Consider the following 18,023-nt stretch of genomic DNA (forward strand, 5'->3'; position numbering starts at 1 on the left):
CTTTGGTGCACTTTATTTGTCTCTACTAGGGCGTTTAATTATCAATTATCGGCTTGTAAAACATGATTGACAATTTTTCTGAAGCTAAAAAAATAAGCAAGAGGGAGATGAAAGGATAACGTTCAATATAAAATGAATATAAAATTAATCATATAGTTTCATTTAATAAATATAGAAGTAAATTTTCCTCTTATAGCAAAATTATTGAAGTTGTAGTCAACAGCATATTCAATATGGTTCTCACTAATTATTTATGCCACCATTAACGTACGAATACATTTTCCTGCTGTAGTAGCATCGCATTCATTTTCCGCGTATGAATTGACTTTTAAATTCAATGTATTTAAAAATGGCAGTTCCATTGTTTCATCTTGCAATGAGAAATACAACTATACGTAGTTTCGGTAACACCTTTGTTACGAATTCGCTGTAAGATACAGTAATGCTTAAGCATCCACTGTCTGAGACCATATCAGAACGCTTATCTCGCCGGATGTTCCAGGAATTCGACTGAACGGAGAACGAGTGTGATTGAAATACTGATACTTCATACGTAAAAATGCGAACCTGAGCTGTTAACTAATAAAAACAAACGTGTTTATGTATCTGAGAATATACTTACCTACCTTAGAACCCTGTTTCAAGCATGACCGACATAAAAAAAGGCAGAGAAATGTTTACTCAGTATGATTCGAAAAAGAAATAGACAATTCAAAAATAAAAATTTGAAAACCGATTTGTCGATTTCAATGTTTCCAAGGATTCAGAAAATAGAAAAGGAACATTTGTCTTAACTCTGATGCTAAGTATAACGACAGTATGTAGAAAATTTGTGGCGAGTTGTAGTAAACTTAAATAATGGAAGCCATTTAAAGAAACATTAAGTGTGAAGAAAAATGTGTCTAAAATTATAGGAATCAAACATATTATTTAGCAAATTTTATGTTTGGAGTAAATAAACTTTTTAATTTCATTTATAACGTTTCATGAATCGTTTACAAGTTAATATCCTGTGATATAGTTTCATATGTTTGAAATATTTGAAAAATAGCTATATCAGTTTATCATCATTCAAATTGTTTTTTAAAAAGGAATGTTTGTCACTTATATATTTTATGCGATCAAAAATGATTGATTTGTTACCAACAGTCAAGTTAGATTAGCACGTTGTACAAAATAAGAAATTTCATTTTTAAAAAAGTATGTTTACCTTATTTTCCAATAGTATTATTTCCCTTCTTGAATGTATATTTCATATTTTTTCCACTCGAGTGTTACTATTTTTGGTCAAAATAATAATCTTAAATATTAATATTTGTTTTATAATGCTAAAGAGGCAGCACTTTACGAAAAATACATCGTTAATGAAAAACAAAGGTTAAAATCAGTTTATGCAAATATTCATTTAATTGTTACCATTACTGACTCATTCAAGTCTACAAAAAGCTAAGAAATACTTCAGAGTTAGTGGGGCTGATGTAACCTATAATAGCCTTTAAAGTTAAAGATTTTCTGTACACGGTTTTTCAACTTTTACTATTACTAATTCGTATGCAGCTCTTAAGAGCTAGATAGTATCTCAATGTCAATTATGACGCCGATCACACCTGGAACAGCTACAAATATGTCACGATGACAAATAAAATCCTGTGAAATCCTACAGTCTCGACCTTGTAGTGATTTCCTTGTTGATGACGTTCACCCAGAGCAAAAAATACAATATGTGCTTCGTACTTAGCAACGATATCACTTATAGACTTTCTGACGAACTATTCGATTGTATATAAATAATCGATCGTTTTTGTTTAACATTTTTACAAAACGAATACAAAATATGCCCGAACAAAAAGTACGAAAATGTGTATAAATTAAATTTTAGGAAGTGATTTGTAAATACACATTTAGAATATAAATTGCGTGATAGCTTAATGATTCGTATATTCGTATATTCGATAATAGCATTACAAATTGAAAATCTTTTTTTCATTTTTTTCAAAGTTCTTGAATTTAAAAGGTGATTTAATTTTCCAACTGTAGGTCGAATGAAAGCATTTTCTATTGAACGTGGCAATATAAAGTTAAGAATAGATGCGATAATTGATACGTCCCCTAATTTTAATTTATAATTTAATAAATTCTTATCGTATATAACGTAAGTACTCAATATATCATTTCAATGTATAATTTATTCATTTAGTAAAGAAATAAAGTGTTGCTACACTACATTAATTAAGCTCTGCAGTAATATTTAGGTACTGTTACTGTACCATGTGCGAAATATCCGAATACTTATCAGCAGTAGTGTATATCTGAAACGATATGAACCAGAGTCGCCAAACATAAGCCTGCAGAGCTCAGAGGAATTGTAACTCCATCTGCGTTATACCACAGCAGACTAATATCATATTTTCAACTACCTATTTCATTATTTTTATTACTATTTATATTAACAACTTTAATAATCATTTGATTAAAGGTATTTACACTGATCTACGAAAGTATTTAAAATCGATATATTTAGAATAGAAATATTATACTCACCGGTTACGGTAAATATTTTGAAATTTCTGTACATATGATGCTTAGAGCACATGAGAGATTAATATGTGTACATTCAATCGAAATCGAATGACACGCATCTAAGATATCCATTTCTATTAACAATATATGAATTTAAAATATTTTTGTAAATCAGTGCACATTTTATTTATAAATATATAGTTTAAAAGGATCACGAGTATTAAAATCGTCAGACATGAAAATGTTTCAAATAATAAAGCAATCGATTGCTGAAGTGTTTATTACCAATTGTGAAATAAACTCGAGATAAAATATATCAGCTCACAGTCTTCCTGTTAAGGGTATAACTTTACATGTTGACCCGTACGCCCATCGTTTGAATTATTGCATTACCATTGATAATCTATGTTTAAAAAAATACTAAGTATTTCTTGAACACTGAAAGTTTCATGATGTAATTTGTTCGTACCATTTTTCATGGTTTAAATGCTGTCTTCCGTGAGAACGAAACCATTCGAGTAAGAACTTTCTAAATAAATATATTATGTCTTGCTGCAATCACAGTTGTAACAGCGTTTTTTTAATTAATTTGAGATATGTACTAGAATTGTATGAACTAGGATAAGATTATTTGAAAATATTCTACAGTAAAACCAATGAATCCTAATACATATGCATTTGTTGTGCAAAATTTAGGTGAAACTATTCGTATCAAATCTACATTACTTCTTTAGTGTACAATGTCTTTCTTACCAGACACTTACGAGGAAGACAGAGTTTCTTGTAATGTGTTTTTTCAATAGTCATTGTGTTACATTTCATAATGTAACAATTATAAGAAATTAAAATTACAAAAAATTAAACTAATAAAGTATGATTATAAAATATGATTTGTTTAATGTTGGAACGTATACATTTTAATCGTCGGATTAAATACTGAATAAATTATTTCGTTGAAATTTAAAAGCTGTTGAAATATATTATTACCTAAGATAATTGATATCATATATTCAAAATAGATAATTTTTCATTTCAAAACTTGATACAGTTAATTAATAAATTGCATATCTATATAAAGTGTTTAATGCTACTGGAAGAACTTGCAGAATGAGATGCTCAGGATCCAACGTAGAATTAAATATCTATTTTAACAAACATTTCTTAAAGTTAAAATATCTCAAACTAATAATTCTTTTTTAAATTAGTTTACTGTAATGCGTCATTTAATTTACTATATCTTCAAACTTACTTTATAAGCAAAATAGTAAAAGGATTTAAATTATGCAAAATCTATATATTTTTACTATGAACAATAGCGCAACTAAAATAAATACATGCATCGTTATAGTTCCGATTATAATCTCTTCGAATTTATTTAGGAAAGTATAACTCGGTAGAAACTTCAGTAACGCAAAATCATTTACATCTCATTTCAGTAAGTTTATCAGCCCTAATGAAATCTACAGAAATGTCTTTTCCCATAAAAAGGAAACCCCTATTATCAATTACAAAATTCAAAAACAAATTTTCATCTTCCATTGACTCCCATAATGTTCACCATTACATTCTACACGAAACTAGAACTAATTCTTAAAAACTACACAGAGCGTAAGGAGCAAGGGAGCAGGAAACATAAATCAATCAACACAAAGTCCATTATTTTGTAATAATAAAATGTATTATAAATAGATAGTGTATTGTTGGCAATACTTATCGAACTACAAATTTTTTCATTCGTGGTACATGAGACTTGCGTGTATTGTGTGTTTCATCGGTAAATGTAAATTCGCTGCGAAGAACGACGAGGCCTGTCCGTTTGGCGTACGCGCGCGCGGCGCAGGGGCAAAAATGGAAGAGCAAAATATCGAGTCGCAAAATCGAACAAAAACCTACTTTCTTGCCAAATGAAAAATTCTACAAAATGCATCAACACCGTCGTGGCGGACGGACGAGGCCCGCCCCTTCGCAGCGTGCAGTATTCTTTCCACATTATTTCGTTTCGTTTTCATCAAGGCTTGCCATTTCTCTAATTAACGAAATTCTATATGCATTTATCACCATTGTGGTCCCATTGTGGATTAAACGAAAGTCGTTCGAACCAGTATGCCTCGTGTTTATATACGATTAACGCGGACAAACAATCCGCGCGTCGTAAAATCCCCATGACATCTCCACTGAAGATTTGCCCGCTCTCCGGCGCGGTCCAAAAACAAGTGCCATTGCCCAAAATCATGTTTTCAATGTTAAAACGAATTGTAAGCCGGAGAGACGTAAAATACACGAGAGTCCGATTCAACCTGTCACCGTCTAGGACTTGGAAAATCTCATCGAGACATTGGTAACACTGGAATCCAGTTCAAACGACTTCCGTCAGCCTATCAATTGGCTCCCAAATCGCTACATCGCATTTCGTTCTCTTAGTACGTATAGCTACTGTCTCTCTCTATATTTCTCTCTATCTCTCTATCTCTCTATCTCTCTCTCTCTCTCTCTCTCCCTTTTTCATACGCAAATAATCACATGCATACACTTTCATTCCGTCGCTCTTTCTCGCTCTCTCATCCACTCGTTCTTGTTCCCTGTCCATCCTTTCATACTTTTCCTCTCGCGCAAGCCCACCCTCTCCCTCTCTTTCTCTCTGTTATCTTTCGTCGAACACGATCTCCCGCGCAAAATCTTTCTCGAACGACCATGTCGGGGTCGCGTCGTATCACAAGGAGAAATTAAGTATACACACACTTTCGACGTTTCCGATGGGAATGGCCGCGACGATTGCACCTCCGGTAAACCCGATTGCTATCGCGCGGCCGACAAAAGGGGGAGAGAAACTATATATTTCGGTTGATTGATTGGTTGGTTGGTTTGTTGGTTGGTTGGTTGGTTGGTTGGTCTCGGAGAAATGGAAGAAAATATTAAAAAGAAATAAAATAAAATAAAGAAAAAAGAAACGGGGTTGCGAGGGTTGCTAAGAATGATTCGGTTTTCCTCTGAGAGCCAAGAGATCGACCTGTCACATTACATCGTTTCGTAACGGGCGTCGTTACATTTATGTGTATCTGTGAAGAACGTTGTATAAAATATTGTATAAATATATAAATACTTGATTGAAAAAATAAATATATTAAATTAAAAAAGAGACGTAACGTAAAGTATATTATTTATTAATATTATATTTAATATATATATATATAAGTTGTCAAGTCTATAACACGAGGGTTACGAAGAATCAGCGTCGTTCGGAGCTACGACAGAGTCCCCTCGCACGCGGTTTCCGATCCGGATCGTCACGGGTGTGTCCGCCGCCCACGTTCTCTGACGTGCACGCAGAAATAATCCCGTGGAACCACTGCCACCACAATGAGGGAAAAAATCGTTCTCGATTCGAACATTTTTCGTGGCTTCCTATCGAGCTCCGCATGAAATCGACCATGGTGCTACTTCGAAGAACCACGCACGCTCCTTTGCCGACGCGGCGAAAACAAAATGGCGGGTTGCGGAAACTAAGAAGGATATGCATGCTTTTGGCTCGCAATCGGTAGAAATCTGTCGTCTTAAAAATGATCGTTCAAATAAATACGTAAATAATATTAATTGCACTAATTAACTAAGAAAAAAAAAGAAATAAAGAAACACGCACACGTACACACACACACTCTCTCTCTTTCGCTCTCTCTTTCTCTCCCTCACACTAGCTCGCTTCGGCTTGATCGTCAGCAACAAGTTAAATAATATACTCGAGAAAAGCTAAAGAAGCGTGCGAGTCTCGTTCGAAACAGTGGATACATCGATCGATAGTCCACGGTAATTGAACGAGGAACGAGTCGATCGTACGAATGAATCGAAGCGCGCGGTCCCGCCCGCTCGACACAGCGACTCGTTCCACTCGGCGAACCACAGACCGGGAGGAACACGGAAAAAGAAAAGCTCAGCGATAAACGCTGTCCGCTCGGAACAGAAAACGAAAACGGAGAGTGTTGCCCGTCGTATCCGAACCGCGATCAATAAATTAAATATCGATTAATAGTTATTAAACAGGTAAAAAATAAGATTGTTGTAGAAGAAGAAGAAAGAAAGAAAGAAAACAATTAGTCCAGTCTATAGGAGCAACGCCAAGGAGCTTAGAAGCTAGAACAGCGAAAGGGAAGTACCCTTTCTCTCTCGAGCCTGTCCAGCTTTTTAGCCGGTTGCGGGTGAGGAAAGAAACTCAAAAGTGAAGAACAGAGGAGGTAAACATCCGGAAAGAAGATGCAAGAGCGTAAAAGCCATCATACACGTTGAAACTTGCGGCGATGCGGCCATCATTACGAATGGTGGGTTCAAGCGTTTTTCAGTTATTGTTCAAGTGCAACATTTACAATAAAACCTTGAAAGACTTACACCCGTCACTTGTAGCATTGCCTGCGCCGCTGCAAGATTCAATGCGTTTCGGGAGCCTAACACATCGGGGAGCAGCGAACATTGACGAGGGAACCCATGGTGTAGCATCACGTTGGACGCTTTTGAAACGGTCTGCTGTTTTGCTACTTGTTTCGTCGTCGTGTGGATTGGTAGTCGCGAGCGTCTCGCGAGTCGGAGAGAATGTCTTTTCCCGGTTTCACCTTCGAACGCGACAAAACGAGCGCGCCGTGGAACCTGGCTTTTTCGAGAACGCGCACGTCGAACAACTCCTCCTCCTGTGCCCGTACCCGCCGCTGTAATCATGTGCCCACGCATCTTTTTACTTTTCCCGGCCGAGCGAGAAGAAACTCTTAGGGACTTTCACTCTCTGCGCCCGATAAACGCGAATGTGTTGCGTGTACGTATGTTCGTCTCTCCTCTCTTTCTCTCTCCCTGTTTGTTTGTCTGTCCGGCAGGTTTGCGCGGACTCGTCTCGCTCCGATTGACCCTCTCCGCGCGTCATACGAGATTTTCTAATTGACAGGCGCGCAACTGAGCGTGCCATTGCCGAGTGACGCATGAGTCAACGCTCCATTAAACTTTGAATCGAATTTCTCTCTTTTTTGTAGTTGTTACCTGTTCACTGGTGAACTGGATTCGATTTTTCGAGGAAACTGCCAGTTTCGTGATTCTCTACGAGATCCTGGTGTTTTTAGGTGTTGTCGATTGATATTCGTCGACGAGAAGGTTCTGAATGATGATCGTTACTAGGTTTATTCTGGTAATTGCGCGAACGAAGAATATAGAAGCTCCGGATATCGAAGGAATCTCGCGAGACACGGGGGAAACGAGTAGTTTCGACGCAGGCGTGACGTTCGCGACGATTCGACGATGAATATGCGAAGTTGAACGACATCTGGGCACAACGAGAAGATGCTTCGATGGAGGACAATCGCGATAATGAACGGTGATATGATCGATGACAACGTATTAGGCGAGACACAACGATCTGCGTGAATGTTGAACCAGCATTAATGGTAGTGACAAAGTAATGGTTAGTGGTAAATCGTGTGATGATAGTGACAGTAGTAGTATAAAGTAGTAATAGCAGCAATAGTAGTAAATAGCAATAGTGATAATATTAATAATAATAGCAATAATATAGAGTGTGTATATATGTGTGTGTGTGTGTTTGTGTGTTTAAATATATATGTATATATAACCGCAAAAATGACGGAGATAATCGGATAAGACACGGGACTAATTGACGTTAGTTCGGAGTTTTGAACGACGATCGTCGAAGCAATCGACTACATGAGCACTCGCAATTGATTTCATCGTTGCAAGAGGAAAGAACAAATAATAATATTAATAATATTAATAATAATAATAATAATGATATAATAAAAAAGAAATAGTAGAAAAAAGAAACAATTGACCAGATAAATAGTAAATGGTGACAATATTTAAATGGATGCCGTGCTGTTCGTCGAAGTAGCCAAAGATCTACTTCAGATGCGACTGAGGCGTATAGTGTTGCGAATACAATAATAATAATAAAAAATAATAATAGTTAATAATTAATAATAATTATTAATAATAAAATAATTATATTAATAATAATATAATAATATTAATGATAAACTAAAACTATAATAACATTTGCTTTCAAGTATAAATTAAACGAAAACATTTTTTGTTTACCGTAAGAAGTGTGTAGTGTGCATATATACAAAATGTATTCGATTTTTTTCAGAAACCACGTCATTTAGGCACTTTCGTTTTATTTTGCTTGCTCCTTTTTTTTGTAATTTTCTTTTAATCCCTTCTCAATATTCGCGAGGAGGCGACGTGTCGTGGAAGCAAAACGTTTTTTTTCTTTTTCGGCGAGGGGAACTGATTCGAATTCGACCACGGCACCTCGATCGAATTTTCTTAGCTCTTCGTTGACATTTCGCGAAACGCTGAAAGACATTTCGTTTGTACCATGGCTTTCGAAATGCGAATTTTGAACGTTCCCAAGCGCGAAAACTGATTTCTTCCGCGAAACCGGAAGCACTTTGAAAAATACGTCGCCTCATTACTCTCAATCACTCTCTCTTTCGCTCGATCCAACACACACACTCTTTCTCTCTCTCTCTCTCTTTCTCTCTCTGATTCCTTCTCTTTCTCTCCCTTCTGTTCACTCTCTATAATAGAATATTTTTTTTTAATAATAGTTTATATTTCTATTGCAGTAGTTACATATCACAATTTTTTTTAAATTGGGAGAGAATAATATATATATATATATATACCACGACATTGATGATGATTGTTACTCTCCCTCTCACTCTCTCTCTACAAATCATTCACTCGTCATTTATTTACTAATCGAGGCCTACTTTAAGGCACTACGAGGAAGCCACATCGATATTTCCCTATGCTACTTATTCTGGGTTTCTGTTGCGTAATTAAAACTGTCGAGATTTTCCTTTCTTTTGGTAAAAATGCTCTGAACACCTCTCCGGGAAATTCTGTTTGGACCCTTCGGTTCTCGTGCCTTCTTCGGTCAATCATCGGACTCGGCGAAGAAACGAAATAAAACCAAAACATTCCTGTCTTTTCTTTCGTACCGGAAAAACCCATAAAAAGGAATCTAACTGCACCGTTAAAGTTACCGAACAACGTAAAAAGGAAAAAAGCAACATTTCCTGGGAAGGCACGCATCACCAACTTCACCGAGTCCCGGAAAAAAGCGGCCGCGAAAAAGTGAAGAAACGTAGTCTCGAAAAATCAATAAAACGAGGGTTCTAAACAAGAAAAGGTCTGGTCACTGATTCCAATAATCTTTCTCTCAAGAAATCGTTCTCTTTTCGAACATCGTTCCGATCAAGGACGAAAAAGAATAGAAAAAAAACAAAGAAAAAAAAAGTATAAGAAAACACGTTGTTCTCTGCAGCGTGAAAAAGAAAAGTGGTTGCCGTCTCGAAGCATCGATATATATCTATATATTTCGATCGAAAGCCCTGCGGGGCGAGTGCCCGCCAATAAAATATACCTAACGGCTTCGTATAACTTATCCTTAAACGAGCACGCTTTCATTCACTTACTCAGAGGACACGTCCGTTTCCCATGCGTTAGCTTCCACACACTCACGAACGCACCACTTTCTCTTATTATCTTCCTTTTGCTCATTACCACACACCGCCTGCTCTCTCACCGCCACTTCGGTCCCTCAGCCATCTTCCTCTCTTACCTTGACTATATAATATAACACACTCGCGCGCACGCACACTTGCTCGCAACATTCACGCACACAAGCACACTTTCACTCGCTCTCTAACATTGGAAGACAATCGGAGTTCTTAAGCCACTTAATTTGCATAGCATGATGTTTGATTCTTGATCCGTTTCACGCGCTTCGTCACCGACCTCCCCCCTCCGCGCTAACTCTATCTTTCTCTCCTTTACGTACCGATCTATCACGCTCTCCTTTCTCTCTGTCTCTCGCTCTCTCCCCCTCAAACACACGCGCGAGCGCGGGCCGCGCTCTCGCCTCCCTTTCACTCTCAAGACAACTTTCCCTTCCCTTCCTTCTTCTCGAACGAAGGGATTCAGAATTATTTAAAACAAAAAATAAAAAAAATGAAATTACAGAAACGCAACTAAAACTGTTTTGGAATATTGCAACGTTTCACCTGCCCCGGATCGAACGACGCTTCGCGATCATCCTCGCGGGCCGGGGAGCGAAACCGAGCGACGAAGGAGACATTGAAGCTAGCCGAGCGCATAGAGCCGAAGGGAACAAGTCGAGATAACGTAGTCTCGACGGAGATCAAGGAACAACTCGCCCGAGGAAAGTTGCGATTCGGAAAAGAAGCTTGGACACCTCCGGCTCTCGTTTCAGCAGGCTTCTCGCGTATCCTCGCCACCCGGTAGTATCCTTTTTCTTTCGCCCGCCCCCCGTTTTTTCCCGCAGTTGAATTATCCGAGGATTCTCACGCGAGCAGGTCGAGACATCCGGGCTGATACAATCTCGACTTTTCCGCTAAATGAACGTAAATCTAACGTAAAAAATGATGAAGTAGTAGAAGACGAAGAAGAAAAGAAGAAAAGAAGAAAAGAAGAAAAGAAGAAAAGAAGAAGAAAACGGCTCTGGCGGTCGGAGTCAGACAGTGACTGACGCTACTAATACGGTTAAGAGTAATGATAGTGTTGATAGTGATATTACTGATAACGTTAATAATTATTAATTCTAGCGAATAATATATAATATATAATAATATAATAATATTAATAATATTATTAATAATCAAGACGATTATGATAAAAGGGAAGAGATGATCGCTTAAAGAACGCGAGTAAAATGTCTAACGTGTCCTACGAACAGAAAAGAAACGCTTAAATAAGAAGCCGAGTTCGATGGAGAAGGAAGATCCGTCCCACACGAGAAATGCAACTCGATCGTTTAAGACCAAAAAAAACGTACATATACATATATAGTAGTGGGGAAAATAAAAACAGAAAAAAAGAAACTTCTCAAGTCGGTGGGAGAGGTCCGTCCGCTCTCCCTCACGTTCTCCTGTCTTTTCGGTAGAGATAAATTATATAGCGTGTTTTCGTGTCCGAAGCTCTTTGTCTTCTATTTTCCTCTATACGTCGTCGTGAGCCGTCTATCTTCGATAGAATCAAATTTTCAAAGAGAAATGTACCAAAGAGTTCGAAGGACTCGGGACTGCGTGTAACTGTGTACTTGTGTCAATGTATGGGTTTGACAGTGTGTCTGTGTATATGCGTGTGTTGTGTGTGTGCGTGTGCGCGCACGCGCGCGTGTGTGTGTGTGCAGGTGGCTAGGGTAGCACCTTAGATTTTCAGATTCTTGAAGTCCCCAAGGGAGCTGCTGATCCTGTTGAAAACCGGCAACCTGGAATCAGCGTTCGGCGACAATGGGGATGGAGTCCTGGGCGTCAGCTCGTCCGAGCTGAGCGGACTGCACATGCTGTTCGTCCGTGGACTAGGACTCTGCCTTGTCGCGAGGAGCCCGAAATCCTGGCCGAAGCTGAACGCCGTGGTGGGTAGGCTCAGGGATGGTTGTTGGCTGCAGTCATCGCTGAAGAAGCTCGCCATGGAATTCGTTGGCGACTGGCTGAGACTGGACGACGGCGAGATCGACTCCCCTGTGCTGCTGAGCGAGAAGGTCGGGCTGCTGAGGCTTAAAGGCTTCAGCCTGGATGCGCCGACCACCGAGCTGACGCCAGTGGTGCCGGTCTGATGATGATGATGGTGGTGATGGTGGTGGTGGTGTTGAGTGGTGGTCAAGCTCAACGAGTTGGTCCGGAGCAAGGGCGGCGGATTGTACGTGTTATTGCTGCTGCACAAGCTCAACGAGTTGGTTCTCATGAGGCTAGGGGTAGCCGCAGCTGCCGCAGCGGCCGCAACTTGCGGCGAGGCTACGATCTGCTCGAGAAGGCTGACGCTGCTCACGGTTTGAGTAACGTTCGATCCATTGCAGTTGTTACCGGCTGCGGCCGCCGCTGCCGCCGCCGCGGCGCTCAACAACGGGTTCAAGCCCATGATGTTTGGCTGCGTGGAGCCCAACTGCGCGCTCACTTTCTGATTGTGGATTCGCGCCTCTTCGAAGTTATGAATGAAATGGCACCGGGGGCCGTACGGGCAGAAACCGATTGTGTGGAACGTGCGGCAGAGCTCGGTCTTGTATTTCGGATGGCGGGCGAGATTGCGCAACTCACTGTAGCCGTGCGCGAACTGACACTTGTCGCCGTACTTGCAGGTACCGCTCTCCTCGAACGGCCGACACAGCTCGGTCTTGTAGCGAGAGGTCGGCTCGCTCGCGCTTCGGTCCAGTTTGCGATGCTGCTCAATCAACGTGGTCACCAGGGAGGTGTAGCTACGACGCAGGGGCGCGTGGCCACCATTGTTGCCGGACGTGCCGTTGCTGGAATTGTTCGTCGTCGATGTTGATGACGATTCCTTTGTCTTCGCGGTAGCTGCATTCTGTAACAAGGAAACAAGTGGTTTTTGAAGTTTCTTGTAATCCGGGATTCATTTAGTTAACAGGTTAACACCGTGCCGGTCACCGATCACCGACAGTTCCGAATTGTTAGGAAATAATAGTAATACGTAACGCAACTGATGTCGAGTAAAAATGTTTTATAATATAAGTTGGCAACAGTATAATGTAAGAATTATAATGGCAAACTGTTAATAATTGTTCCTATTTATCTTTGCTACGAAAAAATTAATGTTATGTAAAACGCTCAGGAATTATTTCGATGTTTAACAGCAAAATTGTTAATTGATGTTGTCGTACAATTTTCTTTAGTCTTGACACTTCTGTCTCCTGGAGTTGATCACTTTGGGAAATGAGCGATTCATGTGATGCACGTGAAATAATATAAAGAAAATTCTATAAATTGAATACATCATGGATTGCTTGAATTTTGTACATCAAGTAAACTCCCTTATATTTTACATTACTTTTATCTCGGTGAAACCATTTTATTCGTTGAATGGGCTGTGAAACTGATTAGAGCAGTATTTGAAAGTATTACGTGTTATGTTTTTATTTCGAATACGATTTATCAAAACAAAAAAAAAAACAAATTGGCACGAGCATGACGAATCGTGATTTATTCACGCTATCGTTATCTGCTTGACGAGTCTCTCTGTAACGTGGTGATTTAAGGTTCACCAGGATTTCTGTAAGCAACAAATTCAGGTTGTATTACAGGTGATTGCTGGCGTAATTGCTGTAACTTCACAATGATTCGTCGAACAATACACGCCGTTTATCCGAAAATGCGAGTAATCGTAAACATTACGACATCAGAACTTTTATGTAATCAGATAATACATGAACGTAAATCCTTGACCAATAATCGTGATTCATTTCTATCAAACCTCTAATCGGAAATACGGACTATAGATAAATTCTTAGGTACGTAAAAAAATGTTTACATCATCTTCAAGAGATTATGCGTCATTTGAAAAGTAGATTGGATTCTTCGTTTCTTATTACATTACTTATTATATAAGTAATTTCACATTACTGTCTTATCAATTACAAAATGTATAAGCGAGATCTTTCAATATTATAATCAAAGATATTAGCGCTCACGAAATTTAGTAAAGAAATATTATGCTTCGTTTAACCATTACTTCATTTTGATATAACGAATATATAAGGTGGTCTAGAAAATGATTCCTAGACAATGTTAGTTATTCTTAAATTAAATATTACACTAAAAATTAATTGATATGTGCGTAAGTTTGTTGAGATTTATTTTGCGATGTATTTATAGAATACACCTTCGAAAATAAAGCGATTAACTCAATCTTTTATGTTTTCAGTTACACTTTTCAAGAACTTTTTCAATGTTCCACGTATAGTGACATTTTGCACGACTCACAGAAACACAAGGATAACGTGAACAACGCTATCCGAAATTATTTCTAAATTGGTTGAACCCGAATGGCTGCTGGCAACGTTTAAAATAAATCACGTTGTTCGTTCAGGTATAAAAGAAGAGACAAAGGTTCGACGTTTTCAACGGTGAAAGCCCGAAATTCATGGAACGAGAAACTACCTGGGATCCGAGAATGTAGGTACGCGCATGGAACAAACGTCCTTTAGAAACAATCCAATCGTACGGTATTTTGGACAGGTCGAGAGATATGGCAGGCAAGAATCTTGAAGGTTTATCGGCAGGGCCAGACCGTAAAGGTAGCATTTCACCTAAAGTATTCTCCCAGCCATTTCTGTGAGCGTCTAAACCTTGTGTTTCGTTATATACCTTAGTATAGAGCATGATTAACACTGGAACAACCGAGGATTTAACATGAATAACATGTAATTCTTGTATAACAATAGATATTCTTTTTATATTGATTATAGTATTGAAGTGAAACTATATATTCTTCAAGTCATTTCGAATATTTAATACTTGTGTCAATAAGTGAGAAATAAAGAAACTAAAATCTCTCATTTTGACGAGTGCGGTTGTTCTAGTGTTAATTTACTGCGTTATACAAGAAAATGTAATATATTATTTCTAAAATAATACAGAAACAATCAATTTAATTTCATGTAATTTATAGTATTAAAAAATATTTCGATCGTGTGACACTAGGTTCAATGATATATTATTTCTTCATTCAAAGTTAATACACGATGATTACTATTTAATATAATACTTGTTTGTAAATTCATGTGACAATGAAACAATCGGTTTAACATGCAAAGGATTTCTAAAGGTTCTGTCTCAACAACTGTGACACCATCAACCGACTAAATAATTCATGACGCGAACTAAAAGAAACTTCGTTTCATATAATTAAGAAAAGAATGGTATTCGAAGCAAATGAAACTGTTCTACCGAGTCCTTTCTTTTGAAACAAAAGAGATTAATTGACATTACAGTATATTTCTCACTATTTAACGCAACAGTAATTTCATACTTTATTTTACTGTGGCTATCTATTTTAATTGTACTACTTTAAACAAGTATCTCCTTCTAATGAAATTAATCGTACTATAAAATCTTGAAAGAGAATAAAAGTGATTCATGTTTAACGGTCGCTGAATCATCGCTAAAGTGTAGCAATCGGCTAAGTTTTCTTTTTCAATAGACTAAAGCGCAAAAGAGTTAACAAACATTTCGAAAGAATCGTAAATTCGAAGTGCTCCGCGAGCAAAAATTGAAGTCACAGCAGATAAAAATAAAATAAAGTAAAAATTTTGATTCCAGTCCAGGGATTATGAGTCGTGTCAAAGTAAAGTTGTACTTGAAGATAGCTTTAGTGGCTATAAAAATATACATTTAACCGAGAATACTAAAAAACTGTATGAAATTAATGTATAAACGATGTGAATCATCCTGTCTTGGATATATGTGCAGTAGTTCGTATTAGAAATTATTCACTAACATGACTTTGTTTAAATTATTGTCTACAATATGTATGACGTTTGCAATTAGTAAAAAGACAGTGTCTTGTTATTTTGTTCAATACAAATGAATGTGAAATTTACCAAAGTAATAAAAATTAATGCATTCAGTGATATTTAGGAGCAGGTCACGTTAATAGCTATTTCATTATATTATTTGAATGCCTGATAATGTAAAAACACGTATTTGTTTCTTAATATATTGTTTGTTAAGCACGAGGTTAGTTCGTCGACATAGTATTATTTCATTACATTTAAATAATCTTTTAGGTAAATCGAAGATTGAAGAAAACGAAAGACTGAAAAAACGTGATTTTCACAGACGAAATTAAATCCAACATTCACGATTCAAATAAAAGAATTATAGTTCAGAGAAAATGTGCTGCCGTATTAAATATAAAAATATCATTCGAACAGTTCAAGAAGAGCGGGTCAATAAAGATATGGAAATACAGCCGACGGCAGAATAATTTGCATTTAATCCGGAGATGTTAAAAAGGATTTTAACGTATTGAAAAATTAATGATATCATCAAGATAACTAAAACTAAAGTCATGTAACTTGTAATTATCCAAACGTAATCAACCCTAACTGTCGCCAGAAGTGGAAGTGTTAAAAAACATGTGACACAAACTAGAAAGTGGAATGTAATAATACCATATTGATAATAATAAATAACACTAAAAGTGTCGTTTAAAAAATAGCCTCATAAATTCTGTAGAATATAGTAAACGGATTTAAAGAAACTTCTTAAAAAAAAAATTTTTTTTAATATTTAATCTCCTTTAATGAAGAAATAGATAATTTATAACTTTGAAGCTTCTTATTTCGTATATGACTTTAAAATATTCTACTTTTGTACCCAATTATTCGACTAAGTTTTCTATTTTCATGTAATACTTTGTAATAATAAAGTCAGAATCCTTCTATAGCGATGCACAAACATATTTTATTTATAAGTCAGTGTTTTTCACTGAGGCATACGTGAAAACGAGAGCAGCGGTCGATTTTAAACATGAGCTTCTGTACACACACGCGAACACTCGCTACAACTGCGTACATCGCACGACACTGAACCATGATAGCGAAAAATAGGCTCACATTTCCCTTTCTACTGCTCAGCACACTTTCAACCGTGCTACTGTTAAATCTCACCACGCATATTTCCATTTAATTCTACGAAGAAACAATAACATAAATCCGTGAAGACAGAAAAATGAAATGTTCGAGCGAACAACACATCCATTCCTATCCTTATCTGAACATACACGTTGCACGTGCACAATGAACAGATTCATCACTGGAAGTAGCAATCTCATGAAAATTCATTCTTAGAATCCATATATACGATGCCCTAATACGTATCTTAGATTCAAACAACTTGGTCGATAATTGCAGTTATTGACCTTGCTATTTTTGTAAGAAACTACTTACATAATTCATTGACATACACATAATAAAATCAATAAAATCTGTTTAGACAGATTAAACTAATTTTTCTCGAGACTAAAATTTCTTACTTAACCTAACCAAGATGTAACCAAGACCTAACACTAAATGTACCTATTCACACAACCAGCCAAATAACTGGATACAAGATAGAGGTGTAAAAACCAGATGATAGATTTTTCCTAGTATTAACAGAAACAAAAGGAAATAAAAATTGAAAACTGATTTAGATTTTGATAATCGGACGTGTATACTCGTATACTCGTCGAATGCAGTGAACTGGTTAAACGATAAATATTTCTTATTAGAAAAACAAATCTTAGAGAACTGATTAATCGAATAATATTGCAATTGATTTAATATTAAATGAACGAGGAGAAATGCAAGATTTTAAACCAAATTTTCAAACCAACCATTTAACCGATCGCAGTATATTTAGCGTTAAGATGGTACAGGTGTCCATCCAAAACCGATCGATGCAATCATCAAACGTTTCGTTCAACCGAAAAGGAACTCAAAGGCAAAGATTCACATCGAATTACCCGGCGGCTGGAAATTTCCACGAGGCCGATTATTTACCGCATACAGAGACGTGTGATCGTCGCACGATACACGACACACAGACACGTCGCCGTTCTCGCAATTAACCTGCAGAGCCCAGGTATTAATGCAAGGAGAGACACACGGACGATGTCGCAAGTGTTGGTTATCCCCGTAGTCATCAACGCGC

The 18,023-nt window shown here is 37.4% G+C and overlaps 1 protein-coding gene across 1 annotated transcript in view; it reads right to left on the reverse strand.

Moving 5' to 3' along the window:
* Positions 1 to 4,176: 4,176 nt before the first annotated feature.
* Tis11 (Tis11 zinc finger protein) overlaps positions 4,177 to 18,023 on the reverse strand; it is a 49,401-nt gene continuing 35,554 nt past the window's right edge. The window contains exon 2 of the mRNA XM_031980343.2: positions 4,177 to 12,894. Within this exon, the coding sequence (XP_031836203.2) occupies positions 11,743 to 12,894 (1,152 nt within the window). The 3' untranslated portion in view covers positions 4,177 to 11,742. The remainder of the gene's footprint in view (positions 12,895 to 18,023) is intronic.

This window comes from Nomia melanderi, chromosome 1, assembly GCF_051020985.1.
Source record: "Nomia melanderi isolate GNS246 chromosome 1, iyNomMela1, whole genome shotgun sequence".
Taxonomy (NCBI): domain Eukaryota; kingdom Metazoa; phylum Arthropoda; class Insecta; order Hymenoptera; family Halictidae; genus Nomia; species Nomia melanderi.